The 21464-nt window shown below is 33.5% G+C and overlaps 1 protein-coding gene across 1 annotated transcript in view; it reads left to right on the top strand.

Moving 5' to 3' along the window:
* The window catches only part of MAST4 (microtubule associated serine/threonine kinase family member 4), a 769506-nt gene that overhangs the window by 659767 nt on the left and 88275 nt on the right, over positions 1–21464 (top strand). The window contains 2 exon segments of the mRNA XM_074282373.1: positions 11782–11851; positions 16625–16703. Coding sequence (XP_074138474.1) covers positions 11782–11851; positions 16625–16703 — 149 coding nt within the window.

Below are 21464 nucleotides of genomic sequence, written 5' to 3'. Positions count from 1 at the left end.
CAAACATTATTTCCTGGTATGAATGAATGATTTTAATGAAAAGAGAAGTCTTATTTAATTAGTTGTGTGACCCTGACAAGTCACTTTACCTCAAATTGTCTCAGTTTCCTTATCTGTAAAATGGGAAGTTATAGCACTACCTTCCAGGAGTCTTATAATAAAATAAGACAATATTTGCAAAGTGCTCAACAAATCTTAAAGAACTAAGTAAATGCTTGTTGTTATTGTTATTAGCAGTTCAAACAAATGATTTCAGCACTAATTCATGTATTTGTTACTAATTCTTCCCTTTTATGACCACCCTTACTAGTTCTTTCCCTAAGAATATATACATGAAACACAGGCCTTGATATGTTTTTAGAGGAAGTGAGTAATGGCGAGTCTATAATTTACATAATTGAATGAGATCAGGGAGAATAGCTAGGACAATTTCATAATTGAATGAGATCAGGGAGAATAGCTAGGACAATTTCATGATTTCCCTGGATTAAGAAAGATACTTTTCTTGTGGTTGGTCTAGTAAGCCTTTTGTGAAAAACTTGAGATTTAAGAAATTGTTTGAATAATAAAACACTTTACCTATATTGTCTTATTTTATTTTCTCAACAATTTTATAAAGTAGAAGTTGTTTTTGTACTCTTTTTTTTCTGGATGAAGAAACAGGGGAAGGAGAGTGTAAGTGTTTTTGCCTAAGTAATATCACATATCCAAAGAGGTTTTGAAGTCAGATTTTCCTGGCTCTATGACTAACAATCTATCCATTGTATTATCACAAAGTATGTGAAACAAGCAAAATTTAATTTCCAAGTGTAATATATGAATATGCAAAGCATTGGTGATATCCTCAGGTAAAGGAACTTCAGGTATGGGTCTTTTTTTTTTTTTTCCATCCAAGCAGATCACACTCAGTCTATTACTTACTAATCAGATCCTAGGTAGTTGACTGAGGAATGTGATGTCAATGCTGTCATTTAAATAGTCTTTCTTACTTGATGATTTCTACAAACTAATTCCTGAACAGAATTCACCCTTTTTCCATTTAAAAGGGAAATTATTAGGTTAAGGACCTGAAATAGGTCTAGCTAAGTTAAATATAAAAATAAGATCTATATATGGGGATACATTTTTTAAAAAGCCTTTCAGTGACGTTCAGAAATCTGTCCACTTTCTAAAATGACTAGGATTTATCACATTTCATAAAATTATTATTATATTCTAGGAATATCTCTTTTTGATAGCTCTTTTACTTTGACCTTTCAAATGCCAAGCAATTTTAAACAAAGAGCTAAGTGAACCCTCTATTCATTGTTGAGCCAGGTCATTTACTTTTGAGGTGAGAAAACAGACAACTAAAAAAAAAAATGCTTTATCATTCTCAACATTCACCTATCTTTCCTTGGGATCACCTTGAGATATGACTTCAATCCAGAGCAATAAGGAAGGGTCAATGAAAAGCTAAGACATTCTCAAGAATCCATTATAAGCTGTCTCAAAGGAATTCCTATCAATGCTGTAGCATTTCAAAGTGTACACAAATTCCAAAGTCAACTGCTTCATGAAACTGAAACTCTAGGTGTCCTCTAAGTCTTCTAACAGGAATTGACTGAGTTATTAGGTCTCTGTTTGACCCACTATCACCCTATCAGTCATTTGAAACTGTTAGATCCACATGTATCACTCTGCTACTATAAAGCCCTGCAGTCGTTATATATAAATAGTATAATCAAACTTTTAAAATATAAAGGTTTATGTAAATTATCCTTATTATTAAAAACTCATATTTACTTATTTTAAATGTTTCATTTCCTCCTCCCAATTACATTAAAACAATTTTTTAACATTAAAAAAAAAGTTTTAGTTCTAAATTCTGACCCTTCTTCCCAACCTTCCCCCTTTCTTGAAGTGTTTTACATGATTGAACAGGTATATTTTACATGATTGAATATGTATAAACTATATAGGATTGCTGTGTGGTTTATTCCTCTTCAATCATTTAAAACATTTCCATAAAAATTATGTGAATGTGTGTGTGTGTGTGTGTGTGTGTGTGTGTGTGTGTGTGTGTGTGTGTGAATTGGATCCATGAATTAAGAACTGGAAGGTTCTTAGAGGCCATCAAGTCCTAAACATTCATTTTACAGATAAGGAAACTGAGGCAGAGAATGCATGTCCCACTAAATATATCAAATATTAAAATATAAAGCGTCTGTTTATGAATTCCAGAACAATATAGTTCCCCACAAAATATCATGTGTTCAACTAACACAAATCAACTGAACATCATTGGCTTTTGTGATTCCAAAGTAACTGTCACTGATAAGAGAGAAAAACATGAAGACACATGTTCATAGCAGCATATCTTTTTTCATTATCATCATTCCCACATTTATACCTTTTAGGTTCATAAAGCCATTTTTTCTCAAGTAGCCCCCTGAGATGGGTAGTGTGAATCTTATTATTCTCTCTGTTTCACAGAAGAAGAAAATTAGCGTCAGAGAGGATAAACAGATTTCTCCCCAAGTCACAACTGGCAAGTGGTAGAACTGAGACTCTAAGATATAAATGTTTTAAGTTGCTCACTATTTTTAACTCTCATTATGCAAAATAGGATTTTTGAAATTAATCTGTAATTCAGTGACCTGACTTTTTAGCCAGTAGATTTAATCTTCTCCATAAACCTTTTAACTAGAACCATTTGAGTGTCACTTCAACCCTCTTCCCCTGCCTTTCTGCTGCCTTTTTGAGACATCTTTGAGGATTCAGATGTTCAAAAGACTGGCTTTGGCAAAAATAAAAGAGAGGAGTCTCGAAGAGTTCAGGTAATATAAGACTCAGTTTCTTATGTAACATGATTTCTCTTAATTCTTAGTGCCACTCTACTCAAGTTTGTTAAAATATCTATCCAGCAACCTGCTCTGATGACTTCAGACTTTTCCCAGATCCATCTCTGAAAGCCAGGCTGAGGGCAAAGGATTTCCTGAGCTAATTAGATGCCAGCCAGCTGCCCACTGTAACAGAGCTATTTAATGGAAAGCTTAATTAATACTGCCCTTGATTGTTTTTTAGAAAGTTTGCTGTCCAGGTCTCTGAGCAAAAGGAAGGTTTGAAAACCTTGTCATCTGCTGACATAAAGTGAGACTGGGTGTGACTGGATCTCTTCCCTTCCCATCCCCTCTCAGGGGGAGGCATCTGCAGAACAGTCCTGGTACCCAGGTGTCTTTTCTGCTGACTGCCACCTCTCTGAGTTGGAGAGTGCTGAGTAAGGTCCTGTTTTTTTTTCTCCCCTCTTCCCCAACATTCAGTTGCAATGAATCTCCTGCAAAGGGGTGTTAAAGTCAGCCTGGCACTATTTATCGTGGTGCTAAAGGCTGAAAGCCATTTTAGAGCATCATCAAGTCAAAACTGGGGCTCACTTTTGTGGTACACCAGGAGTTTCAAATGGCAGTTATTAATCCTCAGATTCCCCCCTTGCTAGTAGAAAACCAGTGCATCAGAACCTCATGTTCTTTAAGGAGACAGCTATTAAAAATACATTAATAACCTGTAGTGGGTGCAGCATATGCCTTTTCAAAAGGTTTGTAGTTTGCCTCTCTGTGGTGAAGATGCAGGACTTCTCTAACCTAATTACAAAACAATCAAATGGTTTAATTAATCTGGATATAGCTTTCTTAACAATAACTGCCTCCAAAATGAGGCACCCTGTGTATCACCATTAGGTGAAGGATTGTTTCAATGTGTTGATTACCTATTCCTGTGTTACTTTTCCCTGGGGATGATAGAGTTAATTACCTACTTAAGGCTGGACCACTGGTCAGGTTTACTTACTCAGGTCACAAATATCAGCAGTAATCTCGGCAGTGTTTAAAATATCCTAACCCTCAAAACATACAAGAGCCAACAAATCCCTAGGAGCAGCAGGATTTGAGTAATAAGCAAGTGCAGCACATATGGGCAGAGAATGAACTGGCACCAGTTTTCATTTGAGAGTCTCCCAGGTATTGCTTTGCAGATGGGTGGATGAATTTGGAGAGCAGGGCTGTGTGGAATGAAGGTCACATATAGGACTCTGGTTACAGTCCATCTCATTTTCCTAGTCAAGTCCCATGGTCCCTGGGCAGCACAAACACTACCACAACTCCTCATTTCCTCAAGATTTTTTCCAGTTTCTAGTTTTAAGTTTTATTTAACTTGGAAACCTTTTGAGCCCTTAGTCACCAAATAGTGTTACAGGTTACTAACTCTTTTGAAACTGAGAATAATTTATGAGTACATAGAATTTTGTGGTTTATAAATTGAACTCATAACATCTGTGAGAGATAAGTAGTTATTATGTCTCCTTAAAAGATGGGAAAATTGCATTCTCTCCTATCTTTCATCCTTTCTTGTTCATTAATATTCTAAAGCTTTTTCTTTATTCTAAAACCTCTAAATTCACTCCTTACAAGAGAAGACCTAGTCTTCTATTTGAGGATATTGAAGCAGTCCCTGATGGACTAAGTACTTCAAAATTTCTTTATCTTTTCACTTATTCCCTCCTCTTTTGCTTCAATCTGGAGAGATGATACAATCTTTTATGCCAAAGCTAGTCCTTTCCCTGGTACCCTCGAAGTTATCACTTCCCATTTCCCCCAGGAGCTTGCCCTATTGATCATTCACACATCCTATCTCTCTTACATAATTAGATTTGTCTTCAATCTCCTTGTCTCTACTGGTTTCTTCTCTGCATCAGCAAAAACTTAGTAGAATGTAATCTTCTTAAGGGTAGAGTCTGTTTCATTTTTGTCCATATAGTATTTGGAATATACAGGAATTTAATAAATGCTTATTTAAGTGAATCCCAAATCCAAAATCCCTTTTCTGATTCTTATATCTTCTCTATCTGCCTTTCTACACCATCCAAGTATGTATTCCTTTACCCATGGCTACCTGAATTTCTGACCTCATTACATATTGAAATTACTTTCTTCCAGGTTCCCATTTACCCTCCTCATTGTTAAAACTGATGTTCTTTTTTCAATTTTTAGGTTCCTTATCCTTTTCCTCCCCTTCTGGTACTTTCTCTCTTCTCTTGATTTCTGTGACTTGGCTTCCTTTCTTAATCTTCACTACTTCATTACACTCTTCCAGTTTTTCTAAGAGTATGTCTCCTTTACCTCTTTCTTTTACTCTATTATTTCTCTCTTTTTCTCTCTGACTCTCCTCTCTCTTTATCTCTTCCTGTCTCTTTCACTGTCTCTCTCTCTCTCCCTTCCTCCTTATCCTGAACCAGAATCATATCTTCACATTATTATCTAACCATCATTATGCTATTATTTTTCAGATCCTTTTATTTGTTGTCTTTTTTCATTAGATTGTAAAACTAGAGAGCAGAAATTTTCTTGTTTGCTTTGCAATATCTCCAGCACTTAGCACACTGTACATATTAAGCATACTTAGTACATATTAAGTGCTTAATAGATGTTCTTTCTTAGTTTTTTCAGTTATTCAGACTTGAAATAAAAGAATTAGCTTTAATGCTTCCTTCTCTCATGCCCCACATCCATTCATTTGCCAGATGTTATCTGTCATTTCTACCTTCCCAATATCTCTGGTATGTATACTCTCTATTCACCCTAGATCAGGCTATCATCACCTCTCACCTGGTTATTGCAATGTCTTCTGAAGAGGTCTTTGCACTTCCAGTATCTCTTTTCCAATCTACCTTTCACATAGATCTGCCAACTCAAAACCTAGAATTGACCTTGCTCAAAAATCTTTTATGTGAAAAGGCATACCGTTGACATTTAATAAATGTTTATTGACTGACATTTTTAAATTCCTTATTAGCTACTGTGTAAAATGCAAACTCCTTAAACTGCCATTTAAAGTCCTTTATAGTCTGGCTACAAACTAAATTTCCAACCTAATTTTACACAATGGATGTCTCAGTCAAACATGAATAACTGGCTGTGTCATAATCCTGTTTTGTTTTCCCCTGTTTCTGTGCATTCACCCAGGTCATCCTCTGTGAATGGACACATACTTCCTTTTTGTCCCAGCTTGTTTAAATTATTCTATTTATGGCCTTGCTCATGTACCACTTCTTCTCTGAAATTTTCTCTGTTGTTTCCTAGCTGAAAGTGATTTCTCCTTTCACAAACTGTCCTTTGTAGGGATATCTCTCACCTTGTTACTTATTTGTAACTTGCTCTTACCTTGATGGTTGACACTGTATTGATCTTCATTGCTTTCCTACTATATCCTACTTCCTTTTGTACATTTAATGTTTATTTGTTGAATGAATAGATAATGAATAAAAGTTGTTGAATGAATGATTCTCAAATATATCCCATATTTTCTGTTCCTCTGCTATCAGTCTTACTGCTATCAGATTAATCTTCCTGTCTTCAAATCTAGTCTCAGACACTTACTAGCTGTGTCACTCTGAATAAGTTACTTTACACTATTTGCCTCAGTTTCCTCATCTGTCAAATGATCTGGAAAAGAAAGTGGCAAACCATTCTATAATTTTTGCCAAGAAAACCCTAATGGGGTCATGAAGAGTGAGACATGACTGAAGTGACTGAACAACATAATGCTTAGCACATAGTAGAACTCTTGATAAATGTTTCCTTCCTTCCTGAAACAAGGACTTCATTATATTACTTTCCTGTTCAAAAACTGAGCGCTTCTCCCATTGTCTGCAGGATAAAAAAATCAAATTCCTAGATATGACATTCTGTGCCTCCCATAATTTTGTCCCACATTACCAATTTGACTGTTTGGTTATCTATTCTACACCCCCAAAATGTCCAGTCTCTTTTCTTCTAAAACACTCCCAAAAGTCACCTTTTCAGTTCTTGCACCTCTAATTGCCCTTGCAAAAATTCAGGACTTGTTCCTTGTCAGTGGTTACTATAGAAGCTAGGACTTCAGAGGGAACTTCCCACACAGGAGAATAGCAACATCTGAGATGCCTCCCAGACTTGCCCTGTCCCCCTCTCTCATCTTTCACCTTATTTTCTGGGGAACCCCTCTAAAGTCATGGTAATATCAGAATTCGGATTTCATCTTTGCTGTTTGTTACTTGTGTCAGCTTAGACAAGTACCTCTCTGATCTCAGCTTTGCTCTTCTATAAATCGGGTGCTAATACATGCGCTTGTCTTAGCTCACATTCATCTCATGAGATATGGAATAGAACAAGGTGCTGTGCAGATGTGAGGTAAGGAGTGATGGCTCTTTTGCTATTCTTGTTAGAAGATACCCTTCTCCTTCCAGCCTGCTCTCCTCTGGGTGTCCCAGTATAGCACACTCATTCCTGAGTATTGCAGGATTTTGCCAGTTTGAGCTCCTTGCCCAGAATACTTTTTCTTCCATCCTAATTCCGCCTATATTTTGCAGGACATTAAGGATTCATTGTCTCTTACCAATAACAATAAATAACCTTCTCATTGAACTCCCGGCATCCACTTTTTTTTTTCCTTTTCCAATTCTTTATCTACAAAGCTGCAATATTAATCTTCCAAAGACTGACCACATTATTCCCTTTCTCAAAAGCATTTTACTGACTCTTTATGGCCTCAAGGATAAAATATGAAACTTCTTAACCTGGCATTTAAAACTTTCCATGATCTGGTTCCCATCTTTATTTCCAGACTTATTTCAAAATTATCTTTTTCATACATTCTGCATTCCACACAAATGTGAATAATCTGCTGTTTTCCCATATTAAATATTCCCACTCCTGCTTTTATATATTGGCACATGTCATCTTCCAGGAATGGAAGGTGCTCTTTCTTCCTGTCTACCTCTCATCATTGTTTTTCTTTGATGCTTAGCTCAGGTGTCACTTTTCCTTGAAGCTTGCTATACTTCCCTCAAAAAAATTGTTAATAGTCTTTCCTTCCTCAAATCACTTTGCATTCAATTAATTGTATACACATTGCATCCATTCCCATTCCTATTCCCAGGAGAATGCAAGAAATCAAATATAATTTTGTTTTCATTTCCTTTTATAGTCTCCTGTTCTAGAATTGGAATGAACCCTAAAGGTCATCTAGACCAACTTTCTAATTTTTCAGGTGAGGAACATGAAGTTCAAAGTACTTTAAATGACCTTCCCAAAGTCACAGAGATAGTGAATTGCCAAGGTAGGAATCGAGTCTTTCTTCTTTACTGTGCTGCCTCTAATTTCTTAATAAATATTAGATTAATTGAAGGAACCAACTTAAGGGGCCAGGACTTTTACCAGCTGCTTTACTTGGTTTTCCTAACTCTTATAAAATGGATTATCCCTCATTCTCATTTTAGCTCTTATCACATTATCTTCGTGTCAGTCTGTCTTGTCTATGGGAGATCACAAATGTCTAATGCTACATTTTGTAGCAGGTGTTCATTAAAAATTGTTGAAGAAATAAATGCAAGAAATAACTGCTGTTTTTGTTTTCTTTAGGGGAATGTAAGATCATTTGATATCTTAAAAATGTCAAGAATATTAAAAGGTATCCTGACACATACCAGGAAGGAGTTTTAAGTATTACGGGGATTAAATGGCATTACAGATTAAGTTAATATATGAACAAACAAATGAAAATGATTTTTATTAAATACTCACTATGTTCCAGGTACATTTAACGGCTAGAGCCCTGGAGGCTACAGATAGACTACAGTGCCAGAAAGCAAGCCAGCCCTTTGCCTTGAAGAATTTACATTTTTCAAGGGGAAGACAACAGATAGAGAAAAGTAGTGACAAGGAAGGGGTATTTTGTTCTAGGAAATCATAGAGCTAGTACATGGAGTCTTAGGACAAGAATACAAGTTATCTGTAAATAAGGCATGCATTAAAATGGAACGAAAAATAAATTAAATAAAAGAGAAGGTGTGCATTTCCTAGAGAAAGCAGAAAATAAATTTTAAAAGACAATGAGAATTATGTCAAGATAAAGAAAATATGAATGAAAGTGGGAAACTCATAGCAATTTTGGAGTAAACAAAAAGGAAATGTGTATTAATTAAGTTAGAATCTAGAAATAATTTTTTAAAAAAAGGCAAAAAGATCAGAGATAAGGTTACAAATAAATGGTTAAGGTGAAAAAAGACTGACAGCTTAAATGAGCATTTGGAGCACAATTTAATTAGCTGATACAACCAAAGTGAAAGTATTCCTTTCAGTACCTTCATAAGGTGGGAGGCCATCACCTGAGATACATATATAAAATGAAGTTCTCAGGACCATGCACTCATCAAATTCAGGAACAAAGAATGAGTAAGAGTTTTGGGTTCATTTCCTTAACCTTCCTTTCCAAAGTGCTTTTTGCATATTCAGGTAGTATCTTGACTCTTTTTTGATGACTGTGAACCTACAACCTCAGGTCTAGTGTCCCCTTTTCAAAGCAGACAACATTTTGCATTTGGAACCAGGTTTTATATGTGCTGATATTCAGGTTTTAATTAGCACAAGCTTAGTGACAATTTTCAGAATGATTCAGCTTCTAGCCATTAAGTGAATTGTGGGTATCTTGCAGTTTGTTTTTGTTTGGTCTGTGTAGAGTGTGAGCGAATTGCTCAGTTCCCCATATAAAAATCAACCTCTCTACTAAGATGCCTGGCGTTAGATATTTTTTCCTTCAGGGAACAAAAATTCTTGCCACCTTGAAATTATTGACATCCCTTGAGGAATATGAAGAGCAATGTAAAAACTAAGGGAGGGGGAGAGAGTTGAAAGAACTTAATTTAGTTGTGCAGATAAATGGACAAAAAAAGTCAGGGGGTACTGGGCAGCAAAAGCTGAATCCTCATCTCCAGGGGCCCACAGAACAGCAGATGCAGGGACATGATAAATTTCATTGCAGCAGGGGAAATGTATCTTGATTCTCTAACCAGAAAGAAATGGGTTTCTCAATGCTTCCCAGTTAAATAGCTTTGATTGTGTTGTCTGTCATAAAGTTAATGGCATCTGTTGAAGACATCACTATAAAATTTGCAACCTTAAGTTAATTGAAAAATTTTTGTAGAATTGTAGCAAGTCTGCAAGTCCTCAAGGTAGCCCTAAATGTGTTAGTCTATTCTTCCCTAATGTGTTAGTCTATTCTTTCTGCAGATGGGTAGTAATTTTTACCCTTTTACAACCAAACACTGAATTTAAACTGAAGTCTTGCATTCCTTATACCTAATTAGAGTTATAAATTCCATTAAGGAACCAGTAGTATGGCACATGGTTAGCTGTTAGTAACTGGACTTTTTTCCTGGAGTACTTTTGCTTTTTTCATTAAAAAAAAAAAAAAAAAAAAGATATGATCTATTTTAAGGGTTTTTTTCCCTTCTTTTTTTGTCCTTAAAAAAATTAAACTGATTGCATTTCAGTCATGTCCTCAGACAGTTCAGCCATTCTAATTAAATATGCAGAGAAAGACAGGGGCAAGCTGGAGTATCCCTGAACTTCCTCTCACCAGCTGCCTGCCAAGCTTTGTCAATGATCAGCAGCAGGTTGAGGCTAATATGAGAAAGTAACAAGCCCCCAGAGGAAGTGCCCTCCTTACAAGGAGCCATCATTGCTCCACATCACTAAGGAAAAAAAAGACAACTTCCCCGTATCCTGATCTAACCAAGAAATGGAACATGCTTTGAGAGGAATTTTTAAGGTAGCCTAACAATTCCTAGTTCATCTGGTTAAGATTAGAGGAATTTCAGAGAAAAAAACATTTACAAGACATAATATTATTCAAACACCAGTGGTTTTCGGGGTTTTTTTTAAAAATAAAGATACATGCCCTTTTGGGGATGGTGGGAAATATTTCAAGTGCCTACCATGTGCCAGTCACACTGCTAAGAGTTTTGTAAATAAAACCTTGATCCTTACAATAACTGGAGTAGATAGATGCTATTACTATCCCCATTTTGTAGTTGAGAACACTGAGAAAGACAGGGGTCAGTGACTTGTTCTGGTGTTAATTAGCTGGTAGGTATCTGAGGTCAAATTTAAACTTGGGCCCTCTAGATGCCAGAACAAGTTTTCAGTCCATTGCACTACAGCTACCATTTTAGAACTTCTAACTCGAAAGATATATGTTTTGCTTCATTTCACATTGATAAGTGGTGTTATATTGTTTGCCTTCTCAAAGGGTAGAGAAAAGGCAGGAGAGAGAGAATTTGGAAATCAAAACTTTAAAAAAAGAATGTTAGCTTTTAAAAATGTAATTGTAAATATATATATATATATATATATATATATATATATATATATATATATATATATATATATATATATATATAAAGGACTGAGTATTTTATATATTATATATATATATATATATATTCAGTCCTTTCTTCTTAGGTGTTATTATTTTGATTTATTAAATATTTTAAGATATAGCACATTTGTCCCTAAAATATATGCCCATGATTACAAAGACCTAATTTTAATTAAATAGCATTTATTCTTATCCTTCTAGCTGCTTTCATAAACTAAAAACATAGTTTTGAAATATGATTTGTACGACAAAGAGATTTTTGTGTTTATCATTTTTCAAACTTAGGCCTTGAGGCTGATCAGTAAATATTGAAGAAGGTGAAAGAATTTGTTTATTCATATGCCTTCACTGGAAGCCTCATTTTTGTTTTTGCTCTCATACTTGTGAACAGTGTTATGGAAAATAAATGGGATTACAGTGGGAATATCTTCTGCCACCACCCCCCGCCTCCATGGTCTGGTTCCTTAAGAAGTTATGACAGAATGATACTGGAACCCTAAAATGATACAAAGAAAAAGTCTTATTATATTTTCTCTCTTTTCTTCTCAACAGGAAATAGTCCTCAAGATAGCCCAAGAAATTTCTCCCCTAGTGCCTCAGCCCACTTCTCTTTTGCGCGAAGGTAGGTGTGTGTCTGTCTGTCTGCATGCCTGTTTATCTTTTGGAAAATTGGATATATGGAATGGGGAGGAAATGATGCATGTGCCTAGTGGAAATTTGGTGCATGAATCCATATTGACTATTTTATGAATATTATCTTTACTCAGTCACCAAAGAGCCCCACAAATCATGTGATCTTTATATGAACTTCAGTGGTTTTAACCTTGCAAAAAAGTTAATTGTTTATTTTTTTGCTTGGATATTGGTCATAGCAAATATATCACCAGCAAAAGAAAATAGAGAACAATTACTCACAAAATTTAACTCCATTTCATTTTCCAATTAAAAGAAAGAGAATACTTCAACATCCATATCACTTTTATTTCCACATCCAAAAATTTAACTTAAAATTAGATTTGGGAACAAAATTCCTGGATTATATGTTTCTTTTCTCTAAGCCATACTCAAAACTTTAAAAATGTTAAATCTATGTTTAACAGAAATGAAAAAAAAATCATTGAACCAATAGGTTTCACTGGTGAGGCAAATTGGCATTTTTATCACCTACTTTTCATATCTCGGGGGCAGAAAGAACATAGCATATACTTATCTTAAACTAAAAATCTGTTTAGTTTTACTTTGATGTATAGATTTTACTTTAGGAACTTTAAAGAATTTATGATAGTGAGTGAGTTAGATGAATCATGATTTCTTATAGAATATTCATAGTGAAACACTTCCACTAGGAAATAAAATATATACAGGGAGGGCTTACATACCATAAAGATATTAATAAACTCCTTAAAAAGTAAGTCAAGTTTTTCTATTTTCTCCAGTAGGCTCATTTTCATTTGTTCTTCAGAATAAAGACCTATGAGATTAAGAAAAATAATTAGTGCATTTTGGTGTCTTTGAAAATAAAGGTACAAACACTAGAAGTACAAATCTCATTACACCATGCAATTAAAATAATTACAAATCATATTCTTTTAATCTTGGCTGACTTATAAAAGTTGAGAGTTCTTAATAATTAAGTGGGTGATTGAAGGACAGATGAATTTGGTTTCCCTAATAAAAATAAAATAAACATAAAGAAGCCCCAGGCATGTTAATATTTGTCAAATAGACCATAAACCGTGACAGTGGATTATCACATGAGAGCTTCAGTTCAATTCTGAGTAAATTTCCAGATGGAATTCCCTACATGCTCCTTCAAAATATATTAATTTGGATAGGGACCTTAGTAATCATATATTTAACTCCAAACTCATGTTGGTGATATACTTATTTAACATCATGGGATCTCTGGTGCTCAAAGTTGATTTTCATGCAAGTAACATGGAAATTCCTTATATGAACCCTCATTCCTTTTGTCACATATTCCTGAAATGAAAGGATGAAATAATTATTTTCTGAGCACATCTCATTTTGGCAATTAAAAAAATTAATGTGAGTAAAATATTTAGATCTGAACATTATTTTATTTTTGGATAAAGAAAAAAATTAGTAGTAATGTTTCTGGACCTTCTAACAGTCATATTTTACATGCTGGAAGATGTTATCAATATGGTACCTTATTATAATTTCACATTGACTGATTTGAAAATTAGAAAGTCACATCATGATATATGACTGCTTTCAGAAGTAGCTGTTGGTATAAAAGTATTGAATCCATTTTGTTAATGATAAATTTTTTAAATGAAATTTGCAGTGAAAGGATTGACACAGGAAATGTGACTTAATAGGTTGAGTCTGTTATCTAAGAATCATGTTCCCTTCATTTCTAATTGCAGCACTGACTAGTCTGGGTGATTTTTATTAGAGATACTTAACCTTTCTGTCCTTAGTTCTTTCATTTAAAAAAGGGACTGTTTTTTTTTTTTTTGTTTGTTTGTTTGTTTTTTGTTTTTTATGAAAAGATTCTTGAGTTAATTATCAAAGAAGCTGTAGAGGTTAACTAACAATTGTAAATTGTTTTCAGTTTCATTGGAAATACACAACATCATGTAAATGTTAGGTAATCATAAGGCTTTTCCTAATAATCCAGAGTTTTATATGTGTCAAGTTAAATCCCAGAATATATTTTCATAAGTAAGTTGTAAAGTCTTGAAAAAAGATATAGCAGATCATGGCATTATTCACTGATCATACATAAGCCTTTTCGGAAGAGGAATTTTAATAGGGATACTGAATTAAAATGTCTTCTATTTAATTTAGATACCAAAAAGGAAGTTCCAAAGTATATGTTTTTATCCTGTATGCCTAGGAAATAATTGAAATTAAACAAATTATTTTTCTTCATCAAAAGCAAAGTTAATGTTTGGAGCTCTTTCCTTTCTTTGTAATAGAAAGAAAATCATCCTCTTATTTATTTATTTTTATTAGCATTTAAATGCTGGTGGTGGTTATTGTAACCATTATATTTGTATCTCTTATTTCCAACATCTTTTTTTATGTAATATACTAAAACTCTTACCTGCAAGGAAAAAGCTCTTATAGAAAAAGCAACTTGAGTTAAATTTCCTTTTTAGAATTTCAGTGATAGCAACTCCAGAGAGGCAATGTTGAGTTAAACTAGTAGGTACCAAATGGCCTTACTTTGTAATTATTTGTAATTATTCTTTTAAAAGTTTCTGGTTTTTGTAGCCATAGAAAGCCCTCTATGGTGCGTAGTTGTCATGATAATAAAAATGCAGTGATCATTTTTTTTTAGACCACATTCAATTAAAGAGACCCTTAAAATTGATATAGCCAGACAAGTATCAAGTTCTCTTTAGTCCACAACTGTGCAATGTATAATGCATGCTCTCATTTTAACATGCTTCCAGTTGTGTCTTTCTGAGTAGTAAGCAAATGTAATTTATGCTTTAAAACTAATAAGAACACATCTCTTGAAATTGTTCATTCATCTGAAAGATGCTCATTGATACCTGAGGGAAAGGAAAGATAATGAATCATATGAACACAGAAAAATCATTGTGAGGGAAATGGTATTCCTCACTTTTTCCAGTGAATGGTTTATGATAATTGATATTAAATGGACTGAATAATTCTTGTTAATATCCTATTTTTGATAAAAATATAGGTTTTTTTAGATAGAAAGTATATAGTTTTTTAAAAAAATCTTTAATAATGAATCAAAGAAAACAATTTTCCTAGAAATTGTCTTCTCCATGTTTTTGTTTGCATATCTTTTTTGAACATATAATTTTGATAATTTGATAATATTTAGTATCTAGCTTGAAAGCTAGGTGGTCTTAAAATAGTTTGGAACAAAATAATAACAATGATTTCAATCCCATTTTCTCAGTATATTGACATATATTATTTTGCTTCTGTTCTTTAAATATTCTGTTTCAATTGTCCTCCAGTCATGGGCACAGAAATGACAGGTAAATTTTGTTTAAAACATATAGTCTGTAATGTACATCCATTTGGATTTATCCATCTTGTCTCTGTGAGCCATACAAGTTAACCACCAGTCATGCTGCCCTAGCATAGCTTGAATTTCATTTTAGACCAGAATGTTCATTTTTCACACTAATAGTTAACTATGGCATTTTTCAAATTGAAGTCTGATCCTATTGAAGTTATTGACTTCCCATCATTTGAACTATATGTGTAAGTGTAGCCTCTAAATTTTCTTTGTGTTTACTTTTCATTATTTTTTAGTGTATTGATGCAGTCATGGATATAAATAAATTTCACTTTGAATAGTGATTCCAGCAGTCCTCTATGAAATATACTTCCTCCTTTCTTATATGTATCTCAGCCTATGTGTTTTTGTTTTGTTATCTAATTAAGGCAATTGTTTCTCTATTTATAATAGAGACATGAATGCTTTTATTTTTGTTACATATTCTTTAGTGTCTTCCTAGACAAGATTAGGAACCTAAGCTTTTGTTATGTTGCCTTAACTTAGACTCCTTATGAGCTTCACTCTGTAGCTTAGAAGCCTCTCATTCTGTGCATAGAATATAAAAATAAAATCAAGCTTCTTTAATATAGGGGGGAAATTTTTCCATAAAGCTTTGACACCTGTCTGCCTAACACCCAGCTACTGTGATAGGCAGAAAATCTTCTGTTGTCAGCTGTCTAGAAGGATAGTATTTTCCTCATAAACTTTTACAAAGACTACAACTTTTGCCTAGTGTGACTGGGTCACATGATTGATGCTATAACTCCATGTAATGCAGATTTGTAAGGCCAGTTATTTTCTTGATACTAAAACAATTTGCTACAAAGACTTGAACCAAAGGGGAAACTCCCTGTGTCCATTTTTTTAAAACAAAAAATTAAACACTTAAAAAAATCGAACCTACTCTTAAATTAGTGAACACAAAGCTTTTTAATTCAACTGAAGAGCACACAGACCACTGTAAGATGCCAGATGTATGATTTAGACCCAATATCAATTTCTCCTTCAAAAGAACATGATTCTAGATAATCTGTTGCCTAATGGGGGTGTTTTTCTCCATCCCTTTACTTCTCATTAATTTGAATCTGCTGAGTTATAATTATCCCTGGTATTCATTTTGTCAAAGTATTTGTGAGAGATCAATATTATGGATCATCTCATTCAGACTTGTTTCAGCCTATTGATTCTGTTTAAATAAAAGTCAACCTAGTGCATAATATTTGTTTACCTCAACCACTGGTGAGAGTTTACCCATTCTCATACACCTTATTGTATATTGTTGTATCATTCACTTGTCTAAAAATACTTGAGTCGCCCTATGATTTCTGTATGACAATACTCTAGTGTTTGCTTGCACTAAATTCCATGTCTCAATAGGACTGATGGACGCCGTTGGTCTTTGGCTTCTCTCCCTTCTTCTGGCTATGGAACAAATACACCCAGTTCCACAGTATCTGTAAGTGTTTGATTTTTTTTTTTCCTTCTTCCTAATACCTTAGAGGTATCATCCAGCTATTTTTTTTTTCTTAAGATGTTTTCAGCATAAGGGATAGACTAATTTGTGTATGTCTGTCACTCTGGCTAGATTTTGTATTAATTGATAGCCAAGAAAAATAAAACAAATATGCCTTTTTATTGTGATCTTTTCCCTTGTGATATTTAAGAATAAGTCCCAATAATAGTAAACTTGATTTTATAAAGTGATATTCCTTTAATTTTAGCCTAGGTTCCATAAAGATTTGAGGAAAGAACTTCAAATTTGTAAAATTTTTAGCCATCTTTTACTTTAGTTCTATGCCATTGGTATTAACCTCTTGTCTAACTAGATAATTTCCTGGAAATTACCTGAGTCTTATCAATAAATGCTCAGCTCACTTCTTAGGTCTCCCTATGAATGAAATATGAATGTATGAATGAAAGTACGAAGTATGAATGAAGTATAAAGTATGAATGAAAATGAAGTAAGGTTACAAAAAAAGAGACAAAAATAGAAGCTTGGGAACTATACATTTTATTCTGCAAAGTTCATCTGTTTCCTAGAGAGATTAAGAAGCCTAAACTGTGGTGTGAGATTCTTACTCTAAGGAGGAAACTAAGAAGAACTCAGAAACAAAATAAAATGAGCACATAAAAGAGATCATGGTGGGAGTAATGAAGATCCATTGCACAGTATTATAGAGTCATACTCCATCAAAATCATTTTGCAATAGGAAAGTCAGGCAAATATTGAAAACAATTTGATAGGACAAGTGAATTCTCTCTTGAGTTTTTCTCATAAAAATGTGAAATATCTGTCACTGAAAATAAAGACTAAGCTATCTAGACATATTTGGAAGTGGTAGGCACACAATAAGGTTCAATAAGTGATTTTTGTCAGTTTGAAGAGTTATGCACTGTGTTGGAGGATTAGTTGATGACCTTTTGGCCACTTCTAAACATCTTTACTATGACTCCTTTCTTTTTCTTTTCTATTGTACTATGTTGTCTGCATTTTCTAATCATATAATTTCACCATAGTAAATATTTATCCTACTATTGGTCATAGTGGCCAGTTGATAAAACCCAGACATTGAGCTTATATGCAACTGATATTGATTATAAGGTATATCTGTCCTTTTTGAAATATATTTTAAGTCTCCTTCCTTTCTTGTTCACTATGTTTCATGTCTGGCTATCATGTGTTAGTATCACGGAGGGATGGACCATATTTTTCCATTTGTTGCTCTGATATGACTTGGCATTGGCATCTAATTTATCATCCATCTCTTTTGAAAACTATCTAGACAATTCCATTTAGTTTCCATCAGAAACTGAATGCACTGTATATGAGCATATATAGTGCTCATATTTTTAAAGCATTAAAAAAACTTGAATGACAACAATCTTTCAACTAATAGTAAGCAATCACAAAATTTTAGTGGGGCCATTGTCAATGGAAAATGAACCATGTCATAGAAATTGTAAATATGAAAACCTTGTAGAAATATATTTTGAATTTATCCTTCTCCCAAAAACGCTACAATTTTATTCAAGATAACATAATTTCCAGGTGTCTGACCTATTATAATTGTACCTTACAGCCTATGTCTTGGTTTTTCAGTAGATTGGAGAAGGAAAACAGGAAGGAAGAGGATTTGAAACTGCAAATAAAAAAATTAAATGATATTGCCCCCACCAAAAATAAAATTCCCTAAGCAGTATAAGCACAATAATATAATACTCTTGGTATGAAGCAATTTTCCTTGTACAAAGAATGGAGGAAAATGGTCTGTCTTTCCCTTCCCTATCTAAGGTTAAAAATATTCTTGAAATGAACCATAGAGTTAGTAAGCTGTATAGAATCCTAGCACTTTGGAGTTGTAAGGAGACTCTAGAGAACATCATCTAATCCAGTCCCCTCATTGTATAGAAGAAAAAACTAAGACAGAAAAATAAGGAGTTCATAGAATCATAACAAAAGTAGGAAGCAAGTACTAAAGCCAATGTATCCTGCCTCCTGGTCCAGCGATGCTTTCATTGTGAACTGGTTTCCTATGAATACTATGTTTCTTATGACTTTACTGAACAGATAAAACTGCAACAGTAGAATTGCTCTTCTCCAAAAGTAGCTTCAATAAATGAGTATCTCTAGTGAAATGCCAGTGTTGGCTTACTAACAGCTTCTTACTAGCTGAAAGAAATTTTTCTTTTTTTAATAAATGTGAATTTTATTAAAGAAAAGAGTAGCATAAAACATTGATCTTAAAATTCCTGTGTGGTGATTTATTATTTTTAGAGGTGTGTGTGTGTGTGTGTGTGTGTGTGTGTGTGTGTGTGTGTGTGTGTGTGTGTTGCTTCAGAACCAAATATTAGCCTTTACAATTACTTCTTGTTTAAGGACCAGGGAAACAATTTAATGTATGGATGGTAGCTGCTATTGTTTCTTGTTTTTCCTTAGTGATTTTGTTTATTTCAAAAACATTGCCTTATGAATCAGGTTGGGAGAGAAAAATCAGAGCAAAAGGGAAAAACCATGGGAAAGATTAAAAAAAAACCAAAAAAAAAAAAAAAAAAAAAACAGAAAAAGAAGTGAACATAGCACTTGTTGATATACATTCAGTCTCCTTAGTTCTTTGGATGCAGATGGCATTTTCTGTCCAAAGTCTATTGAGATTGTTTTGAATCACTGAACCACTGAGAAGAATCAAGTCTTTCATAGTTGATCATCACACATTCTTGCTGTTATTTTGTACAATATATTCCTGTTTCTGCTTGTTTTACTTAGCATCAGTTCATATAAATCTTTCCATACCTTTCTAAAATCAGCTTATTCATAAATTTTCTATAGAACAGTAATATTCCATTATCTTTACAAACCACAATTTATTCAGCCATTCCCCAACTAATGAGCATCTATTCATTTTCCAATTCTTTGTAGCCACAAAAAAGAGCTGCTACAAATATTTTTGCTTATGAGAGTCCTTTTACTTCCTTTATGATTTTCTAGGGATAAAGACCCAGTAATGGACTGCTGGATCAAAGGGTATGCATAGTTTTATAGCCCTTTGGGCATAGTTCCAAATTGCTCTTCAGAATGGTTGGATTATTTCTCAACTCTACCAACAAAGCATTAGTGTCCCAATTTTCCCATATCCCTTCCAACATTTATCATTATCATTTCCTGTCATTTTAGCCAATCTGAGAGGTTTGAGGTGGTATCTCAGAGTTGTTTTAATTTGCATTTCTCTGATTAATAGTGATTTAGAGCATTTTTTCATATAACTATAAATGGCTTTAATTTCATAATCTGAAAATTGTCTTTATATCCTTTGACCATTTATCAATTGGGGAATGACTTGAATTATAATTTTTACACAAAGATTTTTTCTGAGCTTTGTATTTCCCTTTTAAGAATCTTTCTATTGGTTTTGTTTGTGCAAAAACCTTTTAAATTTAATGTAACTAAAGTTGTTCATTTTGTATTTCAAAATGTTCTTTAGTTTTTTTTTGGTTATAAATTCTTCCTTTCTTCAGAGATCTAATAGGTAAATTATCCCTTGTTCTTCTAATTTGTTTATGGTATCATTTTTTTAATGCCCAAATCATGTACCCATTTTCACCTTATTTTTACATGGGGTGTGAGATGTAAGTCTATGTTGAGGTTCTTACATATTATTTTCTAGATTCCCTGGCAATTTTTGTCAGATAGTGAGTTCTTATTCCAGAATCTGGAATTTGAGTGTTTATCAAATATTGCTATAGGCCTTGATTATTGTGTCATGTGGATCTAATCTTTTCACCAATTCATCACTATTTCTTAGGCAGTACCAAATGGTTTTGATTTGCATTATTATATAATTTTAGGTTTGTACTGCTAAACCACCATCTTTTATATTTTTTAATTAATTCCCTTGATATTCTTGAACTTTTGTTCTTCCAAATGAATTTTGGTGTTATTTTTTCTAGTTACAAAAGAATTTTTTGTCACTTTGGTATGGCACTAACCAAGTAGACCAATTTAGACAGAATTGTCATTTTATTATTATGTCATATTTTATTATATATGGGCCTACTCATAGGCAGTTGATATTTTCTCAATAGTTTGTATCTGACTTTATTTGTGTGTGAAGTGTTTTGTAATTGTGTTCATATAATTCTTGGGTTTGTCTTAGCTGGTGGATTCTGAAGTTTTTTTTTATTTTGTCTACAGCAATTTAAATGGAATTTTTCTCTCTTCTGATGGGCTTTGTCAGTATGTAACTGACTATTGTTTCATCAAAGCATCAGCATCCCAATTTACCCTAGGTAGAAGTAATTAACAGATACTAGAAATGCAATGTCTTATGTTTCCACTCTCTTAGGTCTTTACATTTCTTTAAAAATTTGGAAATGATTAGTGGTTATGTCTTTATCTCTAGTATAATTGTTTAAGCAACATTAGCTTGGTATGTTAAGCATTGGTTCCTTGTTTTTTCATTTGTATAGAAGCTTTTTCTTTCTTTATATCTCAGTTTTTAACTTTCTGGCAAAGGAAATATATAATATTCTATTCCAAAAGACTCTTTTGTGGACTAGCAAAATGTAGAATCTTGTGAGGCATTTTGACCTTTTAAAGAATTGCTATGAAAATGCATGGAATGATTCCTGTAACCATAACTAGAAATACAGTATGCAATAGCCTTTTTTATGTTGTCCATAGAGTATAGATCATCTCATGCTTGTCTAAGGAATTCTGTCT

This window comes from Sminthopsis crassicaudata, chromosome 1, assembly GCF_048593235.1.
Source record: "Sminthopsis crassicaudata isolate SCR6 chromosome 1, ASM4859323v1, whole genome shotgun sequence".
In the NCBI taxonomy this organism is placed as follows: Eukaryota; Metazoa; Chordata; class Mammalia; order Dasyuromorphia; family Dasyuridae; genus Sminthopsis; species Sminthopsis crassicaudata.
Note: the sequence above shows the minus strand (reverse complement) of the source record. Positions and strands in the feature narration are given on the sequence as shown.